General features: G+C 43.4%; 1 protein-coding gene across 8 annotated transcripts in view; it reads right to left on the reverse strand.

Annotated features, from left to right (window-relative positions):
• Positions 1 to 27743, reverse strand: part of RERE (arginine-glutamic acid dipeptide repeats) — a 222245-nt gene that overhangs the window by 127987 nt on the left and 66515 nt on the right. For 7 of the 8 annotated variants that reach the window (XM_062604094.1, XM_062604088.1, XM_062604103.1 and 4 more), the window contains exons 2-3: positions 25807 to 26277; positions 7263 to 7333 (exon numbers count right to left, since the gene is read on the reverse strand). In XM_062604094.1, coding sequence (XP_062460078.1) covers positions 7263 to 7333; positions 25807 to 26131 — 396 coding nt within the window. In that variant the 5' untranslated portion in view covers positions 26132 to 26277. Of the gene's footprint in view, positions 1 to 7262; positions 7334 to 25806; positions 26278 to 27743 lie in introns of those variants that run through there. The other variant, XM_062604119.1, reaches the window with a different exon arrangement.

Genomic DNA, 27743 nt, shown 5'->3' on the forward strand with positions numbered 1-27743 from the left:
TAGAAATTCATACCAGGAAAGGTTTAAATGACAGGATCGGGGGGCAGGTTTGCAAGATGCATTGTGTTTGTATAAATTAGCCCGTATCATGGTCAGAGATACCCTGTTATTACCAGCAGCTATGTGGTTTCTTTCAGCTGTCAGTCATCACCCTTTGGCTTTGTTCTCATTTCCTTAACTTCTCATTCACCTCTGTTATCACAGAGAAAAAAAAAAACCATATAAACTTCTTGGAATATAATCCCACTTTTTCATTCATTTTGGGTCTTCCCCCCCCCCTTTCAATTTCAAAGTTAGACTGGAATTGCCTCAGTTTCAGTAAATTAATCAGGACATTTTACTCAATACACTCCTAAGTGTAATGTGCTGTGACTAGCTACGTGCTCAAATCAGTATGCTCCTACTGGGGGGGGGGGGGGTTAAAACTTAGGCAAATCCTGCATTGTGCTTTGTTTCTTTCTCCCAAAACACTAATATTCCCTAATCTTGTTTTACTCCTGATCTCTGCATGCAGATAAGCACATTTCCAATAGCTGTGGCTCTTCACTACTTTTGATATTTAAATTGAGACAAGTAATCAAAGCAGGATACGCAGGGGTTTACATGCATTGCATAATTAACATTCACATTTGAAATGCAATTACTACTGTTGCATCACATATTGAAGCCAACAGCTGCTTATTTAAGGTGAGGAGGAAGGTTTTTATTGGGTTAAAATAACCTTGTAACCAGCACTGCAGGCTTCTTTTTGCTCACAACCCACTAAAGCTGCTGCTTTCCCCCTCTTGAGGAAGCTGTTCGCATCACTAGACAGATCAAGAGCTTGGTACGTGTCCACGTCCATGCTCCTCTGCACAGAGAGGAGTGCATGCTTCAATTCTAGTGACTTAAAAGAATATTCCTATTGGATTTGTCACTCACCATGTCACAGGGCTCTCCCTAAAGCCAGTTTATGTAAGTGGGGGGTGTGTGTCTGCATTATAAAACAGTTACCTAATGCCGTGTCATGGGTAAGTTCATACTGTCATTAACACACCTTCACTGAGGACGGTGCTTGGCCAGGAATAAATAGGGCCTGTCCATAACACCAAGTGTTCCACAGAAAGCCACCTGGGCCGAGCAGGCAGCAGGTTGAGCCTTGGCTTTAGAACAGCAGAGGTTTACAGACCAAACAGATTACATCCTTTGAAACACCTTGCCGTGCCTCTCTGGTAGGTCCATTGAACACAGCTGGTTAATTATTCAAGCTAGTTAGCCTTACCTATACATCCCTCTGTAACAGCCCTGCAGTCTGCCTGAACATTTCACACTCATTACACACTATCAGCTACCACTATATAGCACACCTCCTTGCGTTCCAGTCTGCAGTGCTGACACAAGCTTCCTTCCAGTTCAGTGGGGTCCTACACAGAGGAGCAGCCAAAGCCATCTCAGTGACCACTGTGCAGTGTATTAACTGAACTGTCACATATCAATGGGATTTTACCATACAAGTCAGTTGGCTAAGGTTTAATCATGTATCTTCATCATTCAGATGCAATCACAATCAACATTTTGATTAAGATGAATAGAAAGGACTGAATTTTAGGACTTGTTAACCATTAACGAAGAGATAAACTTCAATGGTTATAATGCACTGAGTCTGTCACGGTTTAAAGCACAATAGACAACCTTGAAATGCTACTATTGAATAAAAAATGATAGCTATGAAGCTCTACCCTCCACCTGATGAGAATCCCAAACTGTTTCTTCAAGTGGTCTGATCCAAAAAGGAATTCAGTGAGAATTTCCCTATTCAAAGCATGGCATTCATCAATTAATAATGAGAAAAGAACTTGTTTTCTTTGAGGGGATAAGGGGCTGGGTGGAATGAAGCAGCAAAAAGCACTGGTGTGTGAAAGAGAACTGACTGAGCAGATCCTCAGCTATTTCCTCAAGAAACTGCTGAACAAGGAGATCAAAATGATTTTGGCCAGGTTTGATTTGTTCTTTAGCAGAGCTCAGACTTCACTACGGAGACTGCAGTGACAGGGTAAATAACTGAGGCGAGGCTCACTTCTGAAGGACAACATGAAATGAGCGAAGAGCTGCAATTCTGGGGAGGGTGGGAAGCAACATTTGATTCCCAGCTCCTTATTTCAGATCTATTATAGCTCAAAACTTGAGGTCCGCAGATAATTCACTCCTCCCCACTTCCTCTTCACCACCAACTAAAATGACCCAGTCATCATTATTCTGCTGTGGTCAATGTATCTGTAGCACCAAAGCATACTCAAGAAATACTTTGTCTGTAGAGTTTTATGATTGTTGTCTCTTGCCAAATTAAAGTGAACAGAAGAATGCTTCCATAGCTTTCTGAGGACCAGATTTGTTTCTATGAGAGCAGTCTGCTGCAGTTGAAACAACTGCACTGCTAGAAAACAGCGGTACTACTGTAGAACTAGGTGAAAAGCAGCAGACTCACATGCAGGAGACATCCCTTGGTGGGAAACAACCTTAATATTCAAAGAAAAACTTTACCACAAACACTTATGTAGGACAGGTATTTTAAACAAGTATAAACTGCTTCCATTTTATTGACCTGCCAATGTGACTTAAACCCCAAACTGCAAGACTGTAGTAGGGGAAAAAATCCCTAGTCTACAAAACACCATTTTCCTCCTTACAGTTCTTCAACAGACAAGTTGTGTCAATGAAGTATTAAAGCCACGTTACTATATCCTTTCACAAGCTTTATCCACATATTCCAGCTTCCCAATTATATTTTGCTGATTCTTATTTTAAAACCCAGGATTTTTAAAGGAACTGACAGTGTCAGATGGATAACACAGGCTTAAAACAAACGGGTAAAGAAATGCTTCCCAAGGAACAAAACAAGGTTAGAGAAGTTGCTCTAAAGCCAACCATAATCCAGATTTACAGAAGACCACTTAAACCCAACCTCTTGTTCAGCTGCCCTCATGTGCTCCTGCTTGGAAGGAAGGAGAGCACATACTACATGGTAATTCAGAGCTAATATTGGAAACCCCCAATGGAAGAGAAAGACCTAATAACCAATAAAAACATATGAGGCAATAAACCAAACCCAGATTTAGGCATTGCTTCATTTCTAATCCAAGTCCTTAAGGATAATCTGGTCTTGAATCCTGAAAGAGGATAGTATTAATCCAGTGCAAAATGAATTAGCACTAAAAAGAGGTTAAAAGAAATACATGTCCCCTCTTGCCGTGGGCAGGGACAACAAAAACGTGCAGCAAAGTTCTTGCTTGTGCTAAAACAGGATAGCTCAGAAGCAAACGCTGAAACTATGACCTGTTAAAGCCAGAACACTGTAAAGTGCTTTAAGGAGGCATCTGGTGCAATGGATAAACAGCACTTCTCATTCATTGAAAAGAGAGGAAAAATACTCGTGTGTTTTCCCTGTTATCCCTTCCCTCATCCATCCCAATTCTTACCAACTTTCGAACCCAAAAGGCTCCTAGGGCGGGCAGCTGGCTTTTGAACCCCTCGCATCTCTGTGTGCAGCCAGCAGCTGAAACATGTGCGTGAGTTTTCCTTCCCCCCAGCTCCTGCATCCCATCCACCTGCCTTTTTCAAGCGAAGTTCAGATAGATGAGAACAACAGAAGAGATCCAACACACTGCTCCTTAAAATTACTCACTGTTGCTGCCTCCTGATTGCCAGCCTTTTGCTTGGGCCCTGAACAAGCACTGAATTTCCTTGGGTTTTAAGAGACCCATTAGACCAGAAAGAAACTGTATCTCTTTAAAAGGCATTTTTCACACCAGTTGTCATTCTGTGGCAAGGCAAAGTAAAAGCAAATGAACTTGTACTTGCTGTGGCATCTTCCACTAAAAAAGACACAAATGAGAACTTCCTTAAAGACAACCGTTTCTCCCCGTGGTGCTTTCCGTAGCACACATCATTTTGAACAACAGGGATAGAAAGTGAGTGTGCTTCCCTAAAAGTTCATTAAAACGAGTCTCAGTTCAGCAGTAATTCTAAAGCCACAAGATAACCCTGTGCAGTAACACCAAGGAGCTTGAGGGGCCACAAGCTACTGAAGTATCTTCCATTCATATTTACATCACCACCCTATTTGTACAAGTCACGTTTAAAGACAAGCAACTTGGTCACAAGATTATCAGGAAACTCCTGGCTTTGCCCCCCTGGCTGCTGAGTGCCCTCTCTTCCTCAATGGAATCCAATGGAAGGTGCAAAGGCTCAGGATCCCTGCAAGCGACCCTTCAGGAATCACTCAATGTAAGAGACTTTCCCAGACCTGGTCTTAAGCCTTCGAAAGCATACGACAAACCTGAACTCAGAACTGAGCAGTAAACTGTTAGGACCCAAGTTTTAACAACATCAGTTTAAACAACAAGAAGGCAGACCTTACAAAAGCCATTCAAAGTTCACATACCTACAAGCTGCAAGCAATCCTGCTGCAACCTTCATGCTTGCAAGCCATAAGTAAGGCTTTAAAGCAGGACAAATTATTCCTCGTTGCTTTCTCACTAAGAATATTCTACACGTGACTGAGACAAACCAAAACTTGTTAGCTCCCCAACAAATGGAAGTTACCAATTGTATTCACAATTATAGGAGAAAGACAAGCTGATAAACATCCATATATATGACTAACAGATAGCTTGTTTCATCATCTCCAAACCCTAGTGGATGTCCTTGTGTACCAAAAGCCACCAAAAATAAGGGCAAGCCACAACACATCGTATTTTACTTCTCAATTCCACAAAGTTATTTATATGAATCCCAGAAAGCTTGAAGGAATCCAGCACCACAGAAGTGGAAAAGACAAGGGAGAATAAATGTTACCCATGACAGTTCCTAACACAGTTAAGCTGGACTCATCAAATTGCTTCACTTCTTCCCACACGACAAGCCTTAACGCACCATTGCATCTTCTGACTCGAGAGCCAGCTGGTCCAGACAAGAGAATACAAAGCTGCTCTGAAATCATTTGTAACATCTGCTTCTGGAGTAGCATGACTTCGTTGGGTTACAAGTAATGTCGCCCCATTTTCCACACTGGTATTTGTGAAAGCGAAGCAGACAAAACAGTTCTAACCAATGATGCTGTTTCTAATACAAGTAAAAGGAGTAAGCGCATCTATAGGGGTTACACCACTCTGCTTCAGTATTTGCTTCTATCTTCTTTGCCTCCTGTCGTTCATCTGCCAAATGAAGGAAGTTTGAACACTAACCTAGAAGAAACTGCCAGACTTGATAGAACCCTTTTCTAGTTCTGCAATAAACAATCACATCTAATTATGATTTCAGATCTTCCTGCATAAAGCAAATTAAATCTCAGTTTATTTCAAGAATGAACCATCTGCTTTGTCATTTTTAACTCCCTCCTCTATTTTTCCTTGGGTTTTTTTTAGTCTTTTTCTTAAACGCATTTTGTTTTTATCAGTGGAACACCACCATCGACTGTTATGGCGTTCTACTGATAAACAGTGTGCCTGAACTGCACCTACAACAGGAACTATAGGGTAAGAGTCACACCCTCAGCCAAAACCTTCTACTTTATGACAACCAATGTGATAATGTACTTAATTAATAGGCGACATTTCAAAGCTGTTGACTTAAACTTTCCTGCTTCACTTGACATATTTAGCTGAAGGCAAAACAAGACTGTTTTCCTGTTGGCACCTTGCACCAGACGAGGAATCAGTGTCCCTTCCACTGTACATCTTCCCTTTCCCCCAACAGTGACAAACACGCTGAAGATTCATTTTGCTGCTATCATTGGCATCGAGGGGGGGGTTGGCTTTGCCATTTTTACAAGTTCTTTTTTTATGCATGATGTCAGTAAGAAAATAAACCCAAAGAAATCAAAGAACTCGGAGCAGGCAAAAGTAAACATGAAGCCATGGCATTAATTCCATGTGAAAAAACATGCAGAACTGCCAGCAACTCTCATGTCATATCCTTTGCATGTTGAAAACAGAAGAGAAACCACTCAACTAAAGGTACCAAACCACACTGCAATGCACTTCTCACATAGTTTTGCAAACAGACTTAATGTCCTGTACAAGACCAATACTGACAACAGAAGCTTCAGCTTTTGTTGTTACTATCCTGAGCAATTCATGCAACTCAGCAGGAAGGTATTGCCCAGAGTGACTGGAACCACACTGTAATTCCAATCGGGCACAAAAGCACCTGCTAACGTGCAAAAAGCGCAACTGTGGCTTAACCCAGTGCTAGAGGCTGGTAACTACAAATCCAACCCCTTAAAAGCAGACAGAAAGGGGGATGCACATGCTCACAAGTGCCAAGCACCACCACAGACATCAGGATTGAAAGAAAGCCTACACCTTCTCCTTCCCTGTGGTCCCACAAAAACTTGCAAGGAGTAAAAAAGCTTGGAAAAGGAAGATGCATTCTGATAGCAACACACAGTGGGTGATCTGTATCTACAGATTATGCACTGATAAGGACAGTTTATTACACATCCAGTCCTTCCACAAAGCAACAACAGCCAGATCACCAGCAGGAACAGTTACCCTGTCCCTATACCCTGCTCACACCACCCGAAGCACCACGACGTCCCAAACAAGCAGAGGAAGGTGCCCTCCTGCTCTGCACTGCGGCAGCAACAAGTGGGTTTCTGTGCAGCTCCAGCACGCTGGGAAGGAACATGTTTAGCTTTGAAGTGTACAAATACACACAAAAAGGGTCAAACCACAACTCCAACTGATTTGCTCTTGCAGGGAAGGCAAAACTCCAGACCCTGGCTTCTCATTTTTAAAGGATAAAGTGCTAAAGCATTCTTAAATGTTCTATTTTCCCACATCAAACCTGCCATACTGGTCTAGTCTCTCTTTGCATCCCCAGCTGTCAGCCCACCATCAATTGAGATCGAGCAGCCACCGCAGTCCAGCCCATATGCTTCCATTTACACAGCTGTGCTATATAAAGCCAGAGGTAAAGGCAGAACCAAATTTAACTTCCCAGGAAGAACTTAACTTCCTGAGTCACCATTTCCCAAAAACACTCGAACTTCATATTCCTGTGGGTTACCAAACCTTAAAATGACAGCGAGCACAATCTGGACTCTACAGCCCAGTTAACCAAGTCTATACCAAAGACAGATCGCTGTCTTAATAGCAAAACAGCTACTATTTCACCAGCTAAAGATTTACTCAGGAGCTACAGGAAGAGATAGAGACTAAGAAATATCACCAGCTCACGGGAGAATGGGGCAGGGGAAAAGGAGATGTGAAAGTTTTCCTTACCAGTTTGAAGTCTTGAATGCTGCAGATGAAATACGGGGTATTCGGCCGGCGGCTTTCAATATATACGCAATCTTTAAAGGAAAGAAGATTGTAAAATAATGGCAATTAACTTCTGTACCTCCAAGAAAGAACATCAAACCAGGCTAACTTAAACAGCTTCAGCTTAGCAAGAACCACCAGTCATTTGCATCCCATGTAATTTATTCTGAGTGTGATCTAAAAATAGGAACTGTTTATGATGATAAATAAGGGAATTAACTGCATCAAAATTGACTTGCATTAGAACAGACATTTTGCTGGAAAAACAAAAGGAAGCCCATATAAAGACCCTTCTGCATCTAGTTAACAGCAATGACCAGGTCACAACCTATGAACCAGATCAGCATCAGACAGGAAACTAATCACAGCCTTTGTGGTTAGCTTGCTATGAAGAGCTGAGCACCAACATATTTTCTCCTCTAACTGAGGAAAACCAAGACAACCAAGCAGAGACAAAATGCAGGGAACTAAATCACAATTACATCAGGGAGAGACTGGGCTTTCTCAAGTTACATTTGACATGACAGAAACCGAGTCATTATTCGTTTGCTTTTGACAACTGGACTCCACCAGGTTGCTGGTAAATAAGGTCTGCTGTATGAAAACCAGGCTTGGCACTAACCCCAACAAAAGCAGTGCCTCAGAATAAGATTACAGCAAGGGTGGGAAAGAAGAGCCTGATTAATGGTAATGACTTTAGAAATCAGAAATTCATACACAGATTGCTAGAAGGCAAAGATGCTCCTTGCAAAGCCAAACAAATAAAGGACAGTCATTGTGTTCTCCTTTTATATTCTGACAGGTAACTGCTATTCAGCAGACAGCAGGTACAAAGCACATCAGCTATTGTATGAATCATTCTCCTTTGATTTCTGCAGAAAAACTCTGAAGACTGAGTTTTATAATACACATTTCAAAACACAGCTAATGCCCTGCTTCACGTCTTGGAAAATCTACAGGTTGTTCAAGACATTTTCTAGTTCTTATGTTGCACAAAGAGCTTTCCTAAGGAAGCACTGGCATTGTTTACAGCAATAAAACCTCTTCCTCCTAGAAGAGAAAAGAAACCCTTCATTAAGCATTTCAAACCCAAGCTGTACTCAGGAATCCTCTCACCACTGAGAAGAACTCAAAGATTAACTGAAAAGAAAGAAACTCAGCTGCTGTTCAGTAGCACTACTTTAGGACTATCAGAAGAGCAGGAGGAGTCTTGGTATCTCCATCAACCAAGCTGGAAAAGGGCCAGGCATTTCCAGCGTCTGGCACTTGAACAATATATGCCAGAATTACATGGTTGTGTCTGGTTTTCCATGTGGCACAGGTGTTTCTCAGTTATACTGACTCAGGATTTCGACTAGGCTGGTTGTTAGGTGGTTCGGGTCAGAGCACAGAAGTATCAGAGTCAAGCAGGTCACCACGGACTTGGGCTGAACAAAGTCTGCTTTGAAGAAGGAAAGAAACTCTTCACATGACAAGCACCGTGGTTGAAAACCCCAGAGGATACAAAGGCCAGCAAATAGCTAAAAGCAATCATTTCAACTGTCACCAGAACCTGGCTGTGAGAACTCAAGTATCAGGGGCTTTTAAACCAGATCATCTGCACAGCAACAAAAACCTGTTTAGTACAAATCCTACTGGTTGTGAATAGATTAGGCAATTGCTTGAACTAAAAGGCTAAATCTATGAAGCACAAGTTCACAGGAGAGATGACATCTCCCATCCAATGCCTAAAGTACAACCTGAGGGCTGAGTGATGAAGAGCAGCTGGAATGCAACTTCAATGAAAGCATTTGCATCCATCCAAATGCATTGCCTGGTACCCACAGAGGGTTTATCTTGGTGGTCCATCACAGAGCCATAGTAACCATCTGAAGCAAAGCCTTTAAATCCAGCTGTCACATTTCTACCTGCAACACTATTTGTAAAGCAGGCTTCTTCACCACACTGTTCCCTATCCACCACAAATTGCACTGTTAATCACTTTGAGACAGCACTTGATAAAGTCAAAGGAGCTTGATGAAGCAGCTTTCTTTTTAAGCTGAAAGCCTATTGCTTATTTCACAGCACAAGTCAGACACAGGATAAGAATCTGGATTAATAGAAAATCATAACTTTAATTCTCATCAGTAAAGCTCCTCTGAGCATACAGAAGGAATGTGCTTCACAGCAGGGCCCTTCCAACCCAAACCATTCCAGGATTTTATGCTGCACATTTCCACTATCAGTAACGGGATGAACCAAATGGCTTGCACCAGGAGTCTCAAGAGGAATACAAGCTTCATGGATATAAAATGCACTAAAATCTTGTTTTCTTTCTTAGTAACAAAATAACAATAAGCAGTTTCATATAGCATCCTCCAGTGTCTCTGCAGAACCAAGAAGAATGCCCATTTAGTTCAAATACGACTATCCTTTTCCAAAGTATCAATATCAAATTGTGTATTTCTTAGCCTGGATATAGCAGCTGTTGCAACACTCACATATGCACATTTTAAAAGCTTGAAATGTCATACTTGTAAATCAGCCATCAACACCAGAACAATATCTATTTGCCTTGTAACTCACGCTTATATAGCACTTTTCATCCATAACCCTGAAAATCCCACACTCAGTCTCCCTTGGGATGCAATCACCTCAGCTACCTTACACCAAAGGCATCCTCTTTGCCTCTTTGCGCTGTTGCAGTCTGATTCAATTCAGTTTATTCAGAAGCTATAGCAATTTAACCATATCAAAGTACTCCTGTACTTGTTATCCCACATTTCCCTGGCTGATCCATCCATCCAGACTCACTCAAACTAACTGCTCAGGATCCCAGGTGAATCATCCATTTTCACAATGCTCCATCACTTCTTTGCAGGATTTTTTTCCAGGATTCATTGGGAAATTGCATAAAAAGCTACAAAATTTCACATACAGCAAAGAACACAACTTCCAAGCTTTTATTCTTAATATCTCCGCTCTGCAAGCCTCATTTTCAGAGTGTTATCAGACAGCACACAGCATAAAGAGCTAAGCATCCCTCTGAAATGGCTGCCACAAAGGCAAGAGAATCTGGCATCTACTATAGATAAAGCAAACATGTTGACTCACCAGTATACTGCACTTAAGTGAGGCGCTGCTGGCTGCCTGCCGAGATTTAAAACAAAGATGACACCCAGTGAAGATGTCTCCAAAGCAACAGAGGCCATACAGATAAGAAAACAAGTTAATCCAGGTGCAAAGCTATGTCGCGAAGGCTAGGAAGGGGAGAAATGCCAGCGGGAGAACGTTTCTGGGTGCACTCACATTAGCCATTCAAAAGACTCCATAAAGAGCAATCTCTCATCCACCAGAAAAATCAAAATGCAAGTCCATTATTTGCAAGAACAGCTTCTGTTTCATTTCCCTAATGTAATCAACTTGCATAGATGAGACTTACATCCATGAAAAATACAGTATCACAGAATGGTTAGGGATGGGAGCAGCCCCTCCATATCCTTAGCACACTGGAATGTGCTATTACACCTTCCCCCCCCATATCACATCCTTCTGGAATGCTTTTAGCTCTATATGGCTGCAGAGAACTTCTGTGTAGACTTGACAAGTGCAATCAATTCTCACCCCTATGGCTCAGGCTGCTTGTGTCCAAGCACCTATTCCCTGGGACAACTACAAAAGAGGCTGCATTTGTCATAAAGAAACAACTAAAATACTTAAGAATCACTAAATAGAGACGTTCCTCACACAAACAAGTTCATAGAACACAGAATGGGTTGTATTGGAAGGGACCTTAAAGCTCAGCCAGTTCCAACCCCTGCCATGAGCAGGGACACCTCCACTAGAGCAGTTTGCCCAAGGACCCATCAAATCAAGCCTTGAAAGTCCCCTTGCTTCTGACTTTTTCTGCTGCTTAGCAGGTTTATAGCAACTGACATGGTCTCACACGAAATAGAAGCCTGAAGCCTGAGGCTGTTTGTCAGCCTAAACCACAACGAGCACAAACTCATTCTCCCTTCAGAAGAGAAGTCCTGGTCAGTTAAACAGCTGTTAGTTTAGACAGGCATTCACAATACAGGTGTGTTTCAGCCATCCATTTGTCCCTGCAATACTGATATTCCTTTTTGCTAAGGTTAACATGCAATCCTTTCTACTCAAAAAGCCCAACAAAACCAACCTGTTTATAGAGCTCCTAATTTACACATCCGCAACCGAACGGCTCAGTGTCAAGGGCCTGCCAAGGCCACCACTAAACCATGGCACTAAGGGCAAACTGATCTCCCCTCATGGCTGCCCCTCACGATCTCCACTCAGAGTCACCGCTCATGTACCCCCCCCCCATGTACCTCCATAGAGGCCTACTCTGTAGAGCTGCCACCCCTTCCCCTCACAGCCACCCCTCATGGTCACCCATCACAGCCACCCCTGCTCTCCCCTCAACCCTCATGGCCCCGCTGCTCTCCCCTCACAACTGCCCCTCTCGCCTCATGGCTGCCCCTCCTCTCCCCTCGCGCTCATCCCTACCCATTACTCCAAACATCGCTTATCTCACTATGTAGAATGAATGACTCCGTGGCCCACAGTTAAGCCGTTCCACTTGATGCCTGCTCATCCAAGTCAAGCAAGTGACCCGTTTGCCCTCTCCGAAGCGTGTAAGTCGGTGGACTTGGCTGCAGCTTCGGACCTTCAGCAACACGAGGGCAAGCCATGCCTGCCCTGAAACCCGGACAAGCCACAAAGCAGAACAATCCAGAAGGCCAACAGATCCTCACCAACTACTACCACCGCAGTGCTTGCTCTTCTCTGCCCTAGGACAGCCTCTCTCCAAACCCCATCTGACTCAAATCCAGTCTCGCAAGAGGCGTTGCCTTAAACAAGCACCAGTTAATGACACTATGCACACTGCATCACCATTATTCCTCCACTTCCCTTCTCCCTCTTGCCTTGAACTTGCAAGGCAGTGATAACCTTTAAGAAGTACTTCCCTTAGCCTGCCTCCAAACCCTTCAGTCTCCTTCCCTTCCCATTTTCCCCTCTTCTAGCCCTTATTACACCAAAAGCTACATTCCGTGTTGGCTTCTCCATCATCTGCGTAGAGGAAAACTTAACTTAAAGGATGTGTTTTGCTAAGCAAAGCTCCTGACCCCCTTTCACAGACAGAACCGTATCGCTGACAGAAAATGAGATGCCTGATTATCTACACTGACCTACAGATATGTAAGCATAAATAAAGGCTCTTTCCATAACCTTTGCCTCTACAATGGGCAAACAGAGCCCAGAAACCGAGCTCCCTGCACAGCAGGATTCAGCGCCTGTCTCCAACCGCAAGTGCATTTGCTTACTTTCCCATTTTGTGTAAAACGTCCCACTGGAGATGAAGCATTTCTACGACACATGGTACAGAGTCATTATGCCTTTGGGCTTGTGATATTCACCAGATGTGCCCTACTTCTGAAGGGTTACATTAATATTCCCACACTAAAAGCTGCTTTTAAAATTAAAGCTCCAATAAATGGCCTTAAAGATCTTCTGGAGGGAAAAAAAATAATGCAACCACCTCAATTTTCTGAGCACATGAACCTTTATCAGCTTAAACGCTGCAGTTTATGGAGTAACCATCTTCACAGTTACAATCCTTTTACGTCCACGCATCACCCAAGAAACAAAGCCTCGGGCTCTCCGCATAGCGCCGTACTTCCACAGGGAAGATATTCCTTGAAAGCCATTGTCAAGGAATTGCCTACGACCCCCCACCGTTGTCACAAGCTCAGTTCTCAGTGTCGCTGTGAGCAACCGGAATTCCAATATACATGCACTTCCCAGCTTTGACAGCCCAGTGTTTTACTGCATTACACATTCTTCCCCTTCTTTTGCTTTCCTTTAGACAGTCTGTGTTATAGGTTGTGAAAAGCAATATGCCAGATGCATAAAACCCCCCATTCTTAACAATGTAGGTACATACATCAACCCTTAGTCACAACCAAGAGCTGAATCACCGGGCTCATGTAATCAGTAATTACATGTGCTCTATATTCAACCATCTCATCAGTGTGCTACAAAACATCCTTCAGGTGTAAACAGCCCTGCAGTAAACACGTGCACTCCTGCTTCACACCCACCCCTTCTAACTCCATATAGACAGAACCTATCCCAACACTCTCACTGAATCTATAGGTTCAGTTAGACCACAGTAGGGATGGGTATGACAGGGCTGGGAAGGTGTAAAAGGAAGAGTCCAGGCAAGCCCTGCAAAACCAGGTTTGTTTCACCACAACCATCCCAGACAGAAAATAAAGGAGGAAAATAACTCCAACTGTTTATTAAGATTGACCCCAATTCCTTGAGAGACAAAGAATGTTATTTATAGAGCTGACAGAGGCGTATATATAAGGACTTGAGAGAGAGAGAGACAGATACTCCTTACACATTTATGTGTATATCCTGAATACAAGTTGTGGGATAGGCAAATAATGACAGGATATTTACATCCCAGAATTTAATGGTATTTACAGTCCTCCATTCCCGTGGCTAAAATTAAAAGGTTTCCTCGTCCTTGTGCCCTCTGCCAACCAGGGAAGCACAAGGAGGCAATTCTGCTCTCTCCAAACACCTCTGCCCAAGCCAAAACTAGTGGGAACCCCAAGCAGCAGAGCTCTTTATTTCTACGGCTCAGGTAGCTGGATGCCACCAGCCTTCACCACCACCTCCCATAGTTAAACATGGCAAGGAGCACGATTATTAGCAGTTACAGATGATTAGTAACCAAGCAATACCTTCCAAATGAAAGGTATATTTGTCTGTGCATTTGCAACTATCAGTGAATTCTAGATGTTGAAATCTGAATTTGCCTGGTTTCCAACTACAGGAAAGCCACCAAACCCTTGGAAACAAAGGTCAGTAATGGAAACAAACCTTTAACTGTATCTAACAGTGACACACTTGGCATGATGGTTTAGTAACCAAGGGAGAAACACAGGGAGGAAGGCACTGGGAATGACAAACACATGGTTTTAACTGGAAGAATATTCCCACTGACAGGTAGGGAGCTGTACACTTGCCTCTCTTCCCCCCATATGGCTGACAACAAACAAATTGCTGGTCTGATCTTTTAGTGTCACTGCCTGCTGAGCAGATTTCAAGCAACACTGCTGGCTCCTTGTCAGAAAACAATGTGCTAGAGCCCTGCTCTGCAATAAATGGTTCAACCAATTTACTGTGTTCATTTGAAGCTCACAGGAGTATTCCCAGTGCCTGGACTGGAGCTCTTCTTTGGCAAATGATTTTATTATAAACTGGTATCATAGCGAATCCATTTTCTTTAAGGGGTTTTGCTGCTGTTTAATGGACTGTCAGTATAATTTAGATTTCATCTATTTAAACTCATTCAAGCCTGGCTCCTGATTGTACAATAAATGGAACATATTTCTCTTCAACAAAATTAATGACAGCTAATTGTAGTCTGCAGCTCCCAGTTTCATAAAGGCAACCGTTCCGCAGCTCAGGCACCCAGCTACATCATCTCCCACACCGGTTACTTCCCTGCATTCTCCTGCAACGCTGAACAGTTCTTCTTTCAAGGTGCACTCAGACACAACCTGTCAACATCTCTGACACAAAGCAAAGGCTTCCTTACAGAAAGGAGTGCTGAAACACCACCGAAAGCAAAGGCACTGGAGATGCTCAGGCACTAACTCATCCCGGACTATCCTCCTGCCTTAGAAGTGGTTTTCTTTGTCAATGAGACACAAGAAAAGGGAGGAGGGGTAGGAATAAGAATGCAGGCCACTAAAAAGAAGTAATTAAATAATCAGTCTAAGAGCTCCTTCAGCAACAGATAAGCTTTACGGCATGTATGCCATTTAAAATGGTCTTCTCTCATGTTTTAAGAGTGCAGTAAATCGCTCCCAGCGTTCTTCCTGGTATTTTACAAATACCCATCTCAAACCGGAGCTGGATGCATTTCCCCATGGACACTCACTTTAAGCACACTGTGGACAACACAAAAGCCGAGCAACACCACAAAGGTATCACATCACTTACATAACCATGACCTCACTTTATTTAGATAGCCTTAGCTTCCCCCCCAGTAAAAGTCCTTTATTGCAACGCACTGGAACAACGGCTATGGATGCTTTCCGAGACCTTCAACACAAGCATTACTAACAAGCCTTAAGAAACCAACAGAAGAAGATTAAATCAACTGAAAAACACCCGCAATGTCTCAAGTAGGGCATGCAATTGGCCAATATACATGAAAATCTGAAGAGATTAAAGGATCGAGATTCTATATCACTCGAGATACAGAATCAATCTTCTCATGCGCTCTCCACTCCCTTCTGTTTCCCAAGCTCTAGCAGCGAGTCAATGGTGGCATGAGAAAGAATCAAGCGTTGGCCTATGAAGCTGTACTGCATGTGAAAACTGGCATCTTTACATGGCACCGAGTTTAAGAAGTTCTATTGCACCATGTAATTCTAACTCCATGCTCTAGTAGGCAAAGCAAGCACACCAAGAGGACTTGGAAGAGAGACCTCTTCTATTCCCAAGCCCACCGCAAACACCAAATGGTTGCTTAACTTCTCTCCCTTAGCTGCCCTTGTGATAATTCAAGTGCAGCACACTGCAATCCCCCATCAAAATACAGATGGGCTTTATTTGTGTAGCCCTCAACTAGAAATCACAGCCGTCACTATTTCCCTACTCACTGGCCCATCACTTCCTCTCCCCAGTTAGACAAATGGATAGAGGATAATCCATTCTGTAAGTTGTTGGTGCAGCCCTGAATAGAAACACATGTTCAAAAGGGGAAAGCTAAATGTGTCACTCGAGGATGATTTTCACAGGATACTGTATTTCAAACACTGCAGTCTGTTGCCTCAAAGCCTGCTGTGATGCAAATACACTCCCAGCAAGCTCCCTATTGTCTGTTAACCTGATATCCACCTACCTGCAAATACCTAGCAGCACTGAAAAGACGGCTGTATTTAAAGAGATCAATACGTATTTTCTGCAACAAAAACCATTTTCCTATTAAACTTGCAAATAGCTCTGAGATGCCTTTTATACAGAGCAAATGAGTGCAGCAGCTGAAAGCTGATCTGACAGCAGAAGTGTTTTTACTTTGTTTTCAACACATTTAGGTATCTTTCTTTGCTAAACAAACTATACAACAGAAAAAAGCCTTAAATCTCTATCAGCTTTTATGTACATCTAAGCCACTCCTTCTACAGCAGGGTTTCTGATCCTTTCTTGACTTAAATATCTCTCCTGCTTGTGGTAAAAGCATCCATAACACATTCTGGACTTTGAAGAAGACTACCAGAAAGACCTGTTCTTCCTGCCCATGCTGAAACAAAGCAAACATCTTTCCATTTGTAGCTTACTTGAGATGCTTCTTTAAAGCAACACATGCTCTTCTACCAGATGCTCCTTATACAAAACCATCTCTTTAGGACAAAAGGAAACCCAAACAGGTTGCCCAAGATTCATGATCTGACAGGGGATAAAAGGTAATTCAATGGGTAAAGGATATCCAATTGCAGACATAAATACAGGACCAGTGTGGTCCATCAAGCACTAACGTGAGCACGGAGATAACTTTTAAAGGAGAATTTATTTTCATCAATTCTCAAGTTGTATTTAACCTCTTTCATTTCCTATTCCCCTTGGAAAACTGATGATATAAAGCAAAGTCTCACTTGAACACACACTCTCCACTTGGCCTGCTTACACATAGCACTGAGTGTCAAACCCGGAGAGAAACACCTCCCTCACCTATGAGCATCCACCCTCCATCCCCTCATGAATACAAAATAAGCTCACAAAACCCGTATTCCAGAACGAAGGAGCAAAGGTTAGTCCCAGGAACAACACTGACAGATTACATTTCACTGCCTTCCTCTCCCAATTCATCAGAAATACCTCCAGATAACAGCTAAAGCAATCACCTGGCATCAAGCAAACTGCTGAGCTGCACAGCAAAGCGTACCCTTGGCCCTGGTATAGAAGCTAAAATGAGAACTGGGTTTACTGCATACACAGGTGTTGTCATTGCGATTGACCAAACACTCCTTTATCTGATTGTCAATGAAGGACGTGACCACTTCCACGGGGTGAGAAAAAGGGCTGGTAAATTCCAACACTACAGGTTCACACTATTCCAATTGAAATACATTGAAATTTGGCAGGCCTTAAAATTCACTGCAGCCACAAACTCCGCTTTCGCTCCTTGAAAACCACTATTTCAAGGAATTCCTTCCCCTTAGTCCAGTTTTTCCATAGTTTTATTTCAAAATTCCCATTTGCCTCACTGGCAACACAGTCTAGCGTGAGGTGTCCCTGCCCACAGCAGGCGGTTGGAACAGGATGACCTTAAAGTCCTTTCCAACCCAAACCATTCTACGATTCTATATAGATCCTGGTTTCATCATGGCATCCTGCACCCCACAAAGGATTACTTCTTGTTCAGGTTACAATCTTTCTGCATTCATCCTCTGCAAAAAATAATGCCCTAATGCAGCCTGCAGTGCTGCTCACATCTGTGTTCCAGTTAGCCATGTTAGTGAAACCAGAGATTTTCAACTAAAGCTATTGTAGTAACACACACACATAAATATCGTGTCAATAAGGTGTCCATGTAATGTTTTACATTCAACCTGTAACGGCTCCAAACCACTCCAGCTTGGCAAGGTGGTTTTATTTTGCATTACAAGCTTCTCAGGGAACATGCTGTGGAGTTCAGTTCATACCATCCATGCTGCTTTTAGGAATACCTCATTACAGCAGTCACTGGTAAAACCTCCTTTTGTTACCGAGCCACGTTTTGTTGCGATGGAACAGAGGATGACTCGCAGATAAAGTATTAACAACATCCTTATAGAGGAAGCCTTATCTAAAACTCCCCACTTGCACAACTCACCTGTTATGAAAACACTATCACAACTCCACGCAATAACAAAGGCAATAGAAAACCCTCCCTGTTAGACCAGTGCTGGGTAAGCAACATCCCCAATCCCAGACACAAAGCCCTCACCCCTCATTACGCTCCCCTCCTTAGCATCGCTCTTCATGATTTATAGCCAGAGCCAAACAAAGCCAGAGGAATCCATTTGCTAGATCAACCTTGATCTGCACTTAAGACTCCATCTGTCAAGCAGCAACAGCTGCCCCTATACAGAGCAACGCCCGCCACATTTAGAGTAAATGTGATCTCAGTAAATGCATCATCTCTTCTCTTCCTCTCCAGTTCACCTTCTGTTTACTGCTACCACGAACAGCACATACATGGAAAATGAGTTATTAGTGAAGTTGTCAGGGTGTGCTGTCTTGTAGCCTTAATTGTTTTCTACTCTTCGTATTATTCACCTGATCTTTCAAAACCAGGCTCTTCATCACCTCTCTAATCCTAAGAATAAAATCTAATTACAACTGCTGTTACATTCAATAATACAGAACAATACTAACAGAGATTTCAGCTGCATGTCAAAACAGTTCTCTACAGCCGTCAATCAACCTCAAAGAAAATCCTTCTGTGATGCTTTTATGCCTTTTAAGTGTTTTTATACATGTTGCTACCCCTCCTGACATGTTTTAAGACTCACCTACTAATCCAGGCCTTTTCTCTATTCCCCTCCTCTTCTAAAGGAGGAATGGATCAAGAACATATTTGTTTCCATTGAAACAGAAGTCCTAAAGATAATCTCTTCTAAACAGAGATAGTTACAAGCTTCCCTCACCACCATTCACATATGCAGAAAGGTTGAAAACCCAGTGGTTTAAGTGTGAAAAATAAGAGAACTCTTACAAACACATGAAGCAGCTCCTGAGGTTATTCCTGTTTACAGCAGCTGAGAGTCTGTCGCCGAATAGCTGATTATTACCATGATCTAGTGTCATGATGGCAACAGTCAAACAAAGGGGGGAAATAGAGTATCACCTTAGAACACGCGCTCATTTCAGCTATGAAGCTTCTGAGGGAAGACCACACGTATGTGAAAATGCCCATTGGTCAATCCATGCAACGTGGGCAGAAAACAAGAGTCTGGCCAAAAAACCCTCCCAAAATTCAAATGTACAACTGGAAAAACCCTTTCACTGCATTTCTTCCTTCTGCCCAAGCAGAAAACTCACGTTTTAAAACATCCCAGAACAGATTTAACTTCCCCCCCATCAACCTCCTAGCAGCCTGAAAATCACCTGCCAGAACTTCCATGTTTATAGGAAGAATTAGGGTCCATGCTGTACATATCTTTGTATTTAACTGTGCCATGGCCACCTTTCTCAGCTGGCAAAGCTGTCAGGATAAATAGAAGGGCAGCATCTGGAAGAACGGCAAGCACATGGGTCAATGTCAAATAGGAGCCAATCACTGTCAGAGCAGGAGTCAAATCCCTGCATTTCAATTTCACCCCAATAACAGTGCACCACTTACTAACAGAGTAAATAGAGGGAGGTTTCGCTTGTATTCATGTACTTTTACAAAGCTGATGGAGATTTCTAGATTAAAACCACCATTTCAGCAGGTTCCTCAGTTCCAACAGTGCAAAACAACCCAGCGCAGTTATAATAAAGGGGACTTTCAACAATTAATTACACCAGCAGAAAGTGAAGCTGAGAAATTTAGAAGTAATAATACTTATCAATAATTCAAAGCTACATGCTAGCTAACCAAATTGAGAGTGGATTTTAGGATAGCTAGAGGAAATCTCAGTCCAACCAGACCTCAGGCTTCCAGTGTGACTGGAACTCTACGTGACATGCTCCAGAGGATACTTGGATGCCAGGGCTGCGGATTCACACAGATGATGACCCACCAACTTCTCTTCGTGATGGGGCAATAACCCAGCACCTGCAGGCTTCAAATCTGAGCCAATGACTACAAACTATTCCACAGTTTAGGAAGCGCTCCCTTAGAAAAACCACCATGTGCTCTACAATCACAGAACATACAGAAGTGAAAAGGAAGATCTCAGGTTGAAATCTGACCTGCAAATTCAGTCTCTTCCCCCTCTGATGCCTGTCCAGGTAACAGTTTATGGGGCAACAACAGCTCCTAAATAGCACTCGGGGCCAGAAATCTACCACCACTGTGAAGTGACATCAACCTATACAGCCAGGAAAGTCAGTACTCATCTCAAGTTGTATTTTCAGCAGCAGCAGCTCACTGTCATCCCAGTGACAGTCATTTCCTACACCTTAAAAAAGGCAACTGAATCTAAAAGTGCAATACCTGTCCCGAGCAATGTCTGCCCAAAACAGCTCAAAGTGGCAGGGACACATTCCTGGTTTTTTCTCTCATAGAACAGAATGCAATGCTTTGGGTGGGAAGGGACCTTAAAGCTCATCCAGGCAGGGACCCCTTCCACTAGAGCAGCTTGCTCCAAGCCCCTGTGTCCAACCTGCCCTTGAACACTGCCAGGGATGGGGCAGCCACAGCTCCTCTGGGCACCCTGTGCCAGCGCCTCAGCACCCTCACAGGGAAGAGCTTCTGCCTAAGAGCTCATCTCAGTCTCCACTTTGCCAGATGTTCCAGGATCCACATAAAGCTGCTTCTACCTCATTCCCTGCACCACATCGAACTACGCTTTCTGTATCTAACACCGCACCTCTTCCTGCTTCACACCGACCTCCAAACACCTAGAACAGAGGCTCCATGTAAGCTGTTCCAAGGCAATTTGCTAGGAAACGATGAGTCCTGTAATGCACTCCACTCCCTGCAGAAGCATTTCACCTGGTGTTACCTCATGTGGATTCGTCTTGCTGATGTGCTGTTTATATACCTACTGATGTCACTGTAGAAACAGATCCTCATAAATCCTTTTAATTCCTGCAGATCCTTTTAAATGTTTCTACGTAGGTGAAGCAAACAATATTGTGCTCATCTCCAGGTGACACCTCAGCTGCTTTCCTCAGGCTCCAAATCAACTTGAGACTTTCATCAAACACTGTTTTTCCAGTCCAGCACTCAAGGTGCCATCATGAAGGCATTACAGCAGTCTGCTCGACACCAACAATATCCTCAGGATTAGGTTCTGTGGGTTTAATGTACTAACAGCCCATCCTGATGTGTTGAACAGAAGGTGAAAAGGGACAGGGAACGTGCAGCTTCCTCCAGCAAGAGAGGTATGCAAGAGGTCAGAGGACAAAAAGGAACAGAGCAGTGAAAGTTTCCACACAAACACCTATCATTTTGATGCAGGTATTTCAGCTATGTACTTGTTCTGGAATCTCAATCCATTTACTTCACAGAAACAATTTACTGGGATATTGAAAAGAAAGTCTCCATATTCGAGGACAAGAAGATACACAAGAAATAGCTCCATGTCACGCCCTTGTGAGACTGAAGCAAGTTGTTGCCCTCAAGAACAGGGAGGGGGAAAAGCTTCTCTGAAGCAGTATCACCACTGCCTCTTTCATCTTTCATTACACTGGCCAGGAATCTAAAGTTACAGCCAGCACTATTTGCTTCCCATCACACAGCTCCCTCTTCCAGCTAGGCAAGTCATTCTCTTAACCAAGAGCCAAAAGCAGGGCCTATGCAAAAGCTGCTGCGTTACTCAGCAGGGTTTGAAGTGGCACAGACCTTGGAAAAAGCCTGGGGAAGCTGTTCCCAAAGCATCCCAGCCCCTCAAGTCCAGAACAATCCACTGCCAGCTGTTTGACTGACGGCTCTTCAGTTCTTCTATAGAGAAAATCCTACACAGAGACCAATTGTGTAACCCAAACAACAGATGCAGTTACAAAGTCTGGTTTGCACAGCAGAATATCAAAGTATTCAAATTCCTTTACAGTCTGACAATCAAAGAAGAAGAACTGCAAAGAACACACTACAACACAAGGCCACCCGTTTTCGAGCACACCCAACGAGAAGCCATGTGCTAAGCATATTGCACGGGCACGCGAACCGTATGGGGAACGTTCAGACTGTGCTGGATTTTGGCAAATGGCAGTGGCATAAAAGGGAATCAATCTGCACTCGAAATGGAAGGCAACTCGGCATTAAATAATGTGACTGAATCTAAGAGCAGGGAAGTATATCCCAGTCTTAACGCACCTATCCCACACTGTCGTTCCCTTACGCCCAGGAAGCCTATTGGCAAATCTGAATACATGTGGTAAATTGATTTTTATTGTACAGTACCAGTCATTTGGACTAAAGCAAGGCAAGAACTGCGAGGAAAAGGAAAAACACCCCCCCCCCAGACTGGATTTGGAAGGAAATGGGAGGGATGCTGTGGGAACTGAGAGGACAGATGGGGAAGTGGGCTAACAAGCTTTTAGGATAGGCCTGTGTGATTCCAGCAAAGTAGAGAAGATTAATTGCACAGTGTTGTCTAAGCTCTATTCCATAAATTTTAATACATCATTCAAAGGCATGCATACATTCATGGTATCTATGCAAATTCGTAAGAACAACATTTATATCCTAACTATATAGTGTAACCTTTCATTTGAAACAATTCCAGTAATCTTGATTATCTATTTACAGTTTATTTGCTATTACTCAATATAGCTGCTGAGCCCTGCGTGGAAAAAATATTCTGTTCAGTGCTGGATTAAGTACTCTGCAGCAACGGGGTGAACACAGAATGAGATTCTAACCAAGGACTTTGTAGTAAGAAAACACAGACCTTGAACAATCATCCAGATGAGATCAGAGTATTGCAGAGAAAGAACGGAATTGAAAGGATTTCCTTTCCTTGAAGCCTAAAAGATGTGTGCTGAAGATAGCCACCTGTTCTGCACACACCTTTAATGGTCATCTCCCTAATCCTCACTGTGCAAGTCTCATTAAATTCCCCTAATCCCTCTTAAATTTTATGTCATGTGTACTCTTACCTACAAATACATCTCCCTGTAAGTAACCTAGCCATAAGGCACAGGCTAAGATTCTCTTCCGTAATAGATGCTAAGATTGCCGTAGAGTATATGGAATGTGTTTTCAAGATCTCACTCTTTAGAAACTGTATTTAAGCTAGGCTCATGTCCCTCCAACAAGCAGCTACCTTATAACGTGTGTTCCTGTTGCTCTCTGCAGCTGAAGAGGAGAAACAGATGCAAGTTTAAAAAGCACAAACTGCAAAGTGGACAGCAAAGCTTCAATGCCGGGGTACATCTCTTATGCTACTTACGACTAAGAACATGTGAAATTTAATAAGCAGATTTTTACAGTACAAGACAGGTATCTGTTATCACAAGATCTATGGCTTTCCTCCTCCTTGCACTAAACGACCTCCTCCAGATCAGATGCAACGCCTGCTCCTCAAACAGTGCAGAAAGATGGGCAAAGAGAAAATGAAACAAGCAGCCTGAAACTAGCACTCGTCTTTCAAATCCTTTACAGAGCAGCCTTCAGATCCCTCCCAGACCATGCGACCTCATCCAAACAATCCTCATACAAGGAGGAATCCCTCCCTAGCTCGCTTATCGCTGCTTCTGCAACCATCATCACCAAAATGCAATCAGCTTGTTACGTGTTAGAGAAGATGCTTCTCCCACACTGCCAACCATGTGAGCTCCTTAAAGTCCCGTAAGACCCAAGCGGTGCTTAGCCAGCACTAAGAGCATTTGCTGCATGCAGGATCTCTGACTTCTCCGTGCCTGGGTTGTGACTGAAGCTTGAGTTCTATTTCAGTCCATCAAGAGAACCTCTGGCAGTGTCAGAAGGTACAACCCATAACTGAAGCTCCTGCCAGTCTGTGTGTACAGACTGCTCTTCTGAATGGATACTCTCATGAAAACTACAGCAGGAGCGACCCAAGCTCTCCCCACACCACCAGCATTTACACAGGCTCTCTCCCCTCCTTTGTTACTGATCTGGCAAAGGTACAAACTGTGTCACTACCGTACTGATGCCATGCAAATACCCCTCTTTCCAAGTACTGCCACACCAGAGGTACGCCCAGCACTGCACCTACTGCATAAGGAGTGCAAATACTCGTCCATCCTACTACGGGGTAAAACTGAAATCACAAACTGAATTTCCACCTTAATTTTAAGCAACGTCCTTTAGCAATAAAGCCCATGTATCACGTTGTACTACTGGGCCCACACAACAGCTGCTCCTAACAGATTCCAACTTATTTTTCACCCTCTAACATGGAAAATAACGATTGCCACCAAAGCTGACGCGTTTGCAGGCTCCCTATTGCTACTGCTCAAGCAACAAGTATTACTCAGCTCCATCCCCTGACCAAGAGAAAAACATGTCTTGGAATGGTTTGGAATAATATTTTAAGCATTTAAATAAATGAGCTGTTGTGACAAACTTTGGTAGAGCTGAGTGATCAAACACTCCCCCAACTTGCCCACAGGAGAACGGGTGCAGAATTCAGCACCTAAACCCAGCAGAATTTCAGCCCATCTCTATCTGTAGCTGATGATGTCCACACAGAAAACTGCATTTTAGAGCATTTACAGCACCTACGGCTGGAGAGAGCCTTTAGCACATTTACATCTGTACTCATACAATGACATTTTAGTACTTCAAATATACAGCACCTCACAGAAGTCACAGATTTCACTTCATTCATTCCCACGGTTTTGAGGTTGAATCCATCTCTATTTTACTCCAGCAGTGTTCCTATTAATACTTCTACAGAAAAGCAATACAAAGCTACCAGAGCCTTTAAGCCAGTGCTTTGAACAGGCAGACCAAACATAACTATCCCTTTGTGGTGGAACAAGCAACTGCAGTCAACATCTTAACAGATGAACACGGGAAGTTCACTCAAAAATGAGGAATGCAGGTAGCTGAGTAGTTTTCAAGTACAATTTCACTTTGAGGAAGAAGTCAGCTGGCAGCAGCCACAGGTTACATCTTGAGACCTTAATGAGACCCTAAAAACCTTGGCAGTAATTAAGCAGCATGTCCAAGCCATCCAGAGCACACTGCCAGCTTCTGCTTCTGTCCCAGCATCCCAGATACTCACTGATGCTGACACTGTTTTCACCAAGAGCTAAGCTGCTGTGCATGGCCATTAGCTAGCTGCTAATGAGGGAATGAAACTAATGGCATAATAGGCACAAGATCTTAAGTCATCCAATTTATATTTCACAAACCGAAGAGGAGCTGTACAAAGTAATCACAGATTCACAGAAAAGCTTGTCAGAAAGGTTGGAAGGTCTCTATACCACCTAGTCAAATCTCTGTCTCAGTCTCAATCTCAGGTCAGGACTCGCTTCAAAGCTGGAGCAAAGCACTCCATGCTTTATGCAATTTAGGTTTGAGATTCCCAGGGACAGAGATGCCACATGCTACACAGATAATTAATGTAGCAGAGAGAGAAAAAAGGTGCCTCTTTTTCAAAGAGGAGCCAAGTTCATTCCAACAAATCAGATATAACAAGATACAGGCAAAAGCTTTTGCATGCATATCTATGTTAGTGCCTCCAGTGGAGAAGTGGCAACGTGCCCCTAGGACAATCATCATGTAAATTAACAGACAGCTCATTCTGCCGTGTGCTGCAGCCAACTAATTGGCAGCTCTGGTGCACAATGACTCGAAGGAAACGTAAGAACCTCTTACCTCCAGGCCTGTACACAACATCATCCTCTGTGATGAAGGACGTTATCTCACCGTTGTCCGTTCTCTCGTAGCGGGACTTCTTCTTGGGTGGTTTCTTTTTGCTTTTCTTCGTGGACTCCTCCGTGGTGGCACTGTTGTTGTCATTGTCCTCATCTTCACTGTGGTCGCTTTCCGCATAGTTCTTGGCGCCTCCTTCCAACGTACAGCTCCGCCGAGGACGCGAGTTCTCGCTCTCCCTTACCTTGTCTCTCTTGTCTCGCTCCTTATCCCGGTCTCTATCCCTGTCCTTCTCTTTGTCTTTGTCTTTTTCTTTGTCCGCTGTCATGATTCGCCACGTGCCTTCTTCTGTCCTCTCACGGCTGGGCCTCCGTGAAAGGTAGACAGTGAGCCTGGGCTTCAGTCTTCTGAATTTCTCACTCAAATCCAGGAAAAATTCAACCACTCCAACAACCCCAGCGTTTTAACAAGGTTCTTGAAAGATGGGAGGGAAGAAAGAGGGGAAAAGCTCATGTTAGTATTCAAAATTCTTTCCATTTCTGAAAGCAAGAACTAAAACCAAACGAAAACCCCACATCCTAAAGCAATTCAGTGCAGGAAACAATAGGCACTAACACGCAAGGTGGTCTTCTGAAGCACGGAGGGAAACACTCAGGAAGTGTCTGTGTAACAGCTGAAGCTTTCTCCATCCTCACAAAGATCTCGCAGCTCCCGAATTATTTTGTTCACTACAGAAATATAACAGCTTCTTGCACGGGAAGTGCTCCCTGAGAACACCGATTCTAGACCTGAAGCTAAATAGGAAGCATGCACGTGAACAAAAACCCCACACACACACATTTAGGGAGGGATAAGGGCAAGAAAGGAAGAGTCTACAACTTCTACTGCCTCAAAGCAAACAAAGTGTAGGAAATGGCTGCCCTGTTCTCCATCTCCACACCACCAGCGACGGCTGCCCTATAAAGCCGGTACAAAGGAAAGGATGCCATCTGCCACCTCCAGGGCAATCTGTTCCAAACGCTTACCCCTACCCTGCTATTCCAGAGATAGAGCTAACCTGTAACCCGGGGATTACAGGAATTAATGAACTGAAACCAAGCCACAGGTGTTACAAGCGCACCAATAAAATCTTCTTTTCCAGATAAAAAGCAGTAAAGCAAGCACAAAAGGCTGTAACAGAGCACATGGAGATGGGATATTATAACCCATCACCTTCACACATCCAGCTCCCTGCTGGCGAACTAGAAGAAATAATCCCATGTTTTTACTTCCCTAATCATTTAATCAATACAGTTAACATCAGTTATACCTTTTTTAATTCGATGCAAGTTTAGATGTAAGAAACTGGACATGCTGTTTGTTACCAGAGTATTTGCAAGCTTGGAGCCATGGGGCAGGGTCCTCAAACCACACCAAGTACACAAAACAACTCCCTGTTACCAACCCAGAGCCACTCACTGACATCCCCTGGTACCCTCAGCCAGAGCCTGGCTTAATTCCCAGTGAGACACTGCCACTGTACCTCAGCCAAGTGCAAGGTAGGAACACAAGCCCTCTGCAGTTATAGCCTTTATTCTTTTAACTCAAAACCAAGAGCTTCCTTAAAATGTCCTTCCTATTGTTTGAAGCAGAATCATCTGGACTAATAGGTTGTGTGACAGACCATTAAGTGACCACCAGCAGCACATACATTAGATTTCCATCACCTTCTCTGGAAAGGCTCTAGTGAATTTGCACTGATTGCGGTATTCACAAGTGCCCTTTAATACTGCTCAGTAGCTGCAGTCTGAACACTTAGAGCTACTACTGAACATGAATCATACCGTATTTTCTCTTCAGGGTTCATGAAAGAAGGGTATTTCAAGAAGGGAGCATCCAATACACAGAACTAAGTTACCTTTTTTTTCCCTAGTTTCCCAATAAAGCTGAATTTACCCACA

This window comes from Pezoporus occidentalis, unplaced genomic scaffold, assembly GCF_034315485.1.
Source record: "Pezoporus occidentalis ecotype Australia unplaced genomic scaffold, CSIRO_AGI_Poc_V1 ctg119, whole genome shotgun sequence".
Taxonomy (NCBI): Eukaryota; Metazoa; Chordata; class Aves; order Psittaciformes; family Psittacidae; genus Pezoporus; species Pezoporus occidentalis.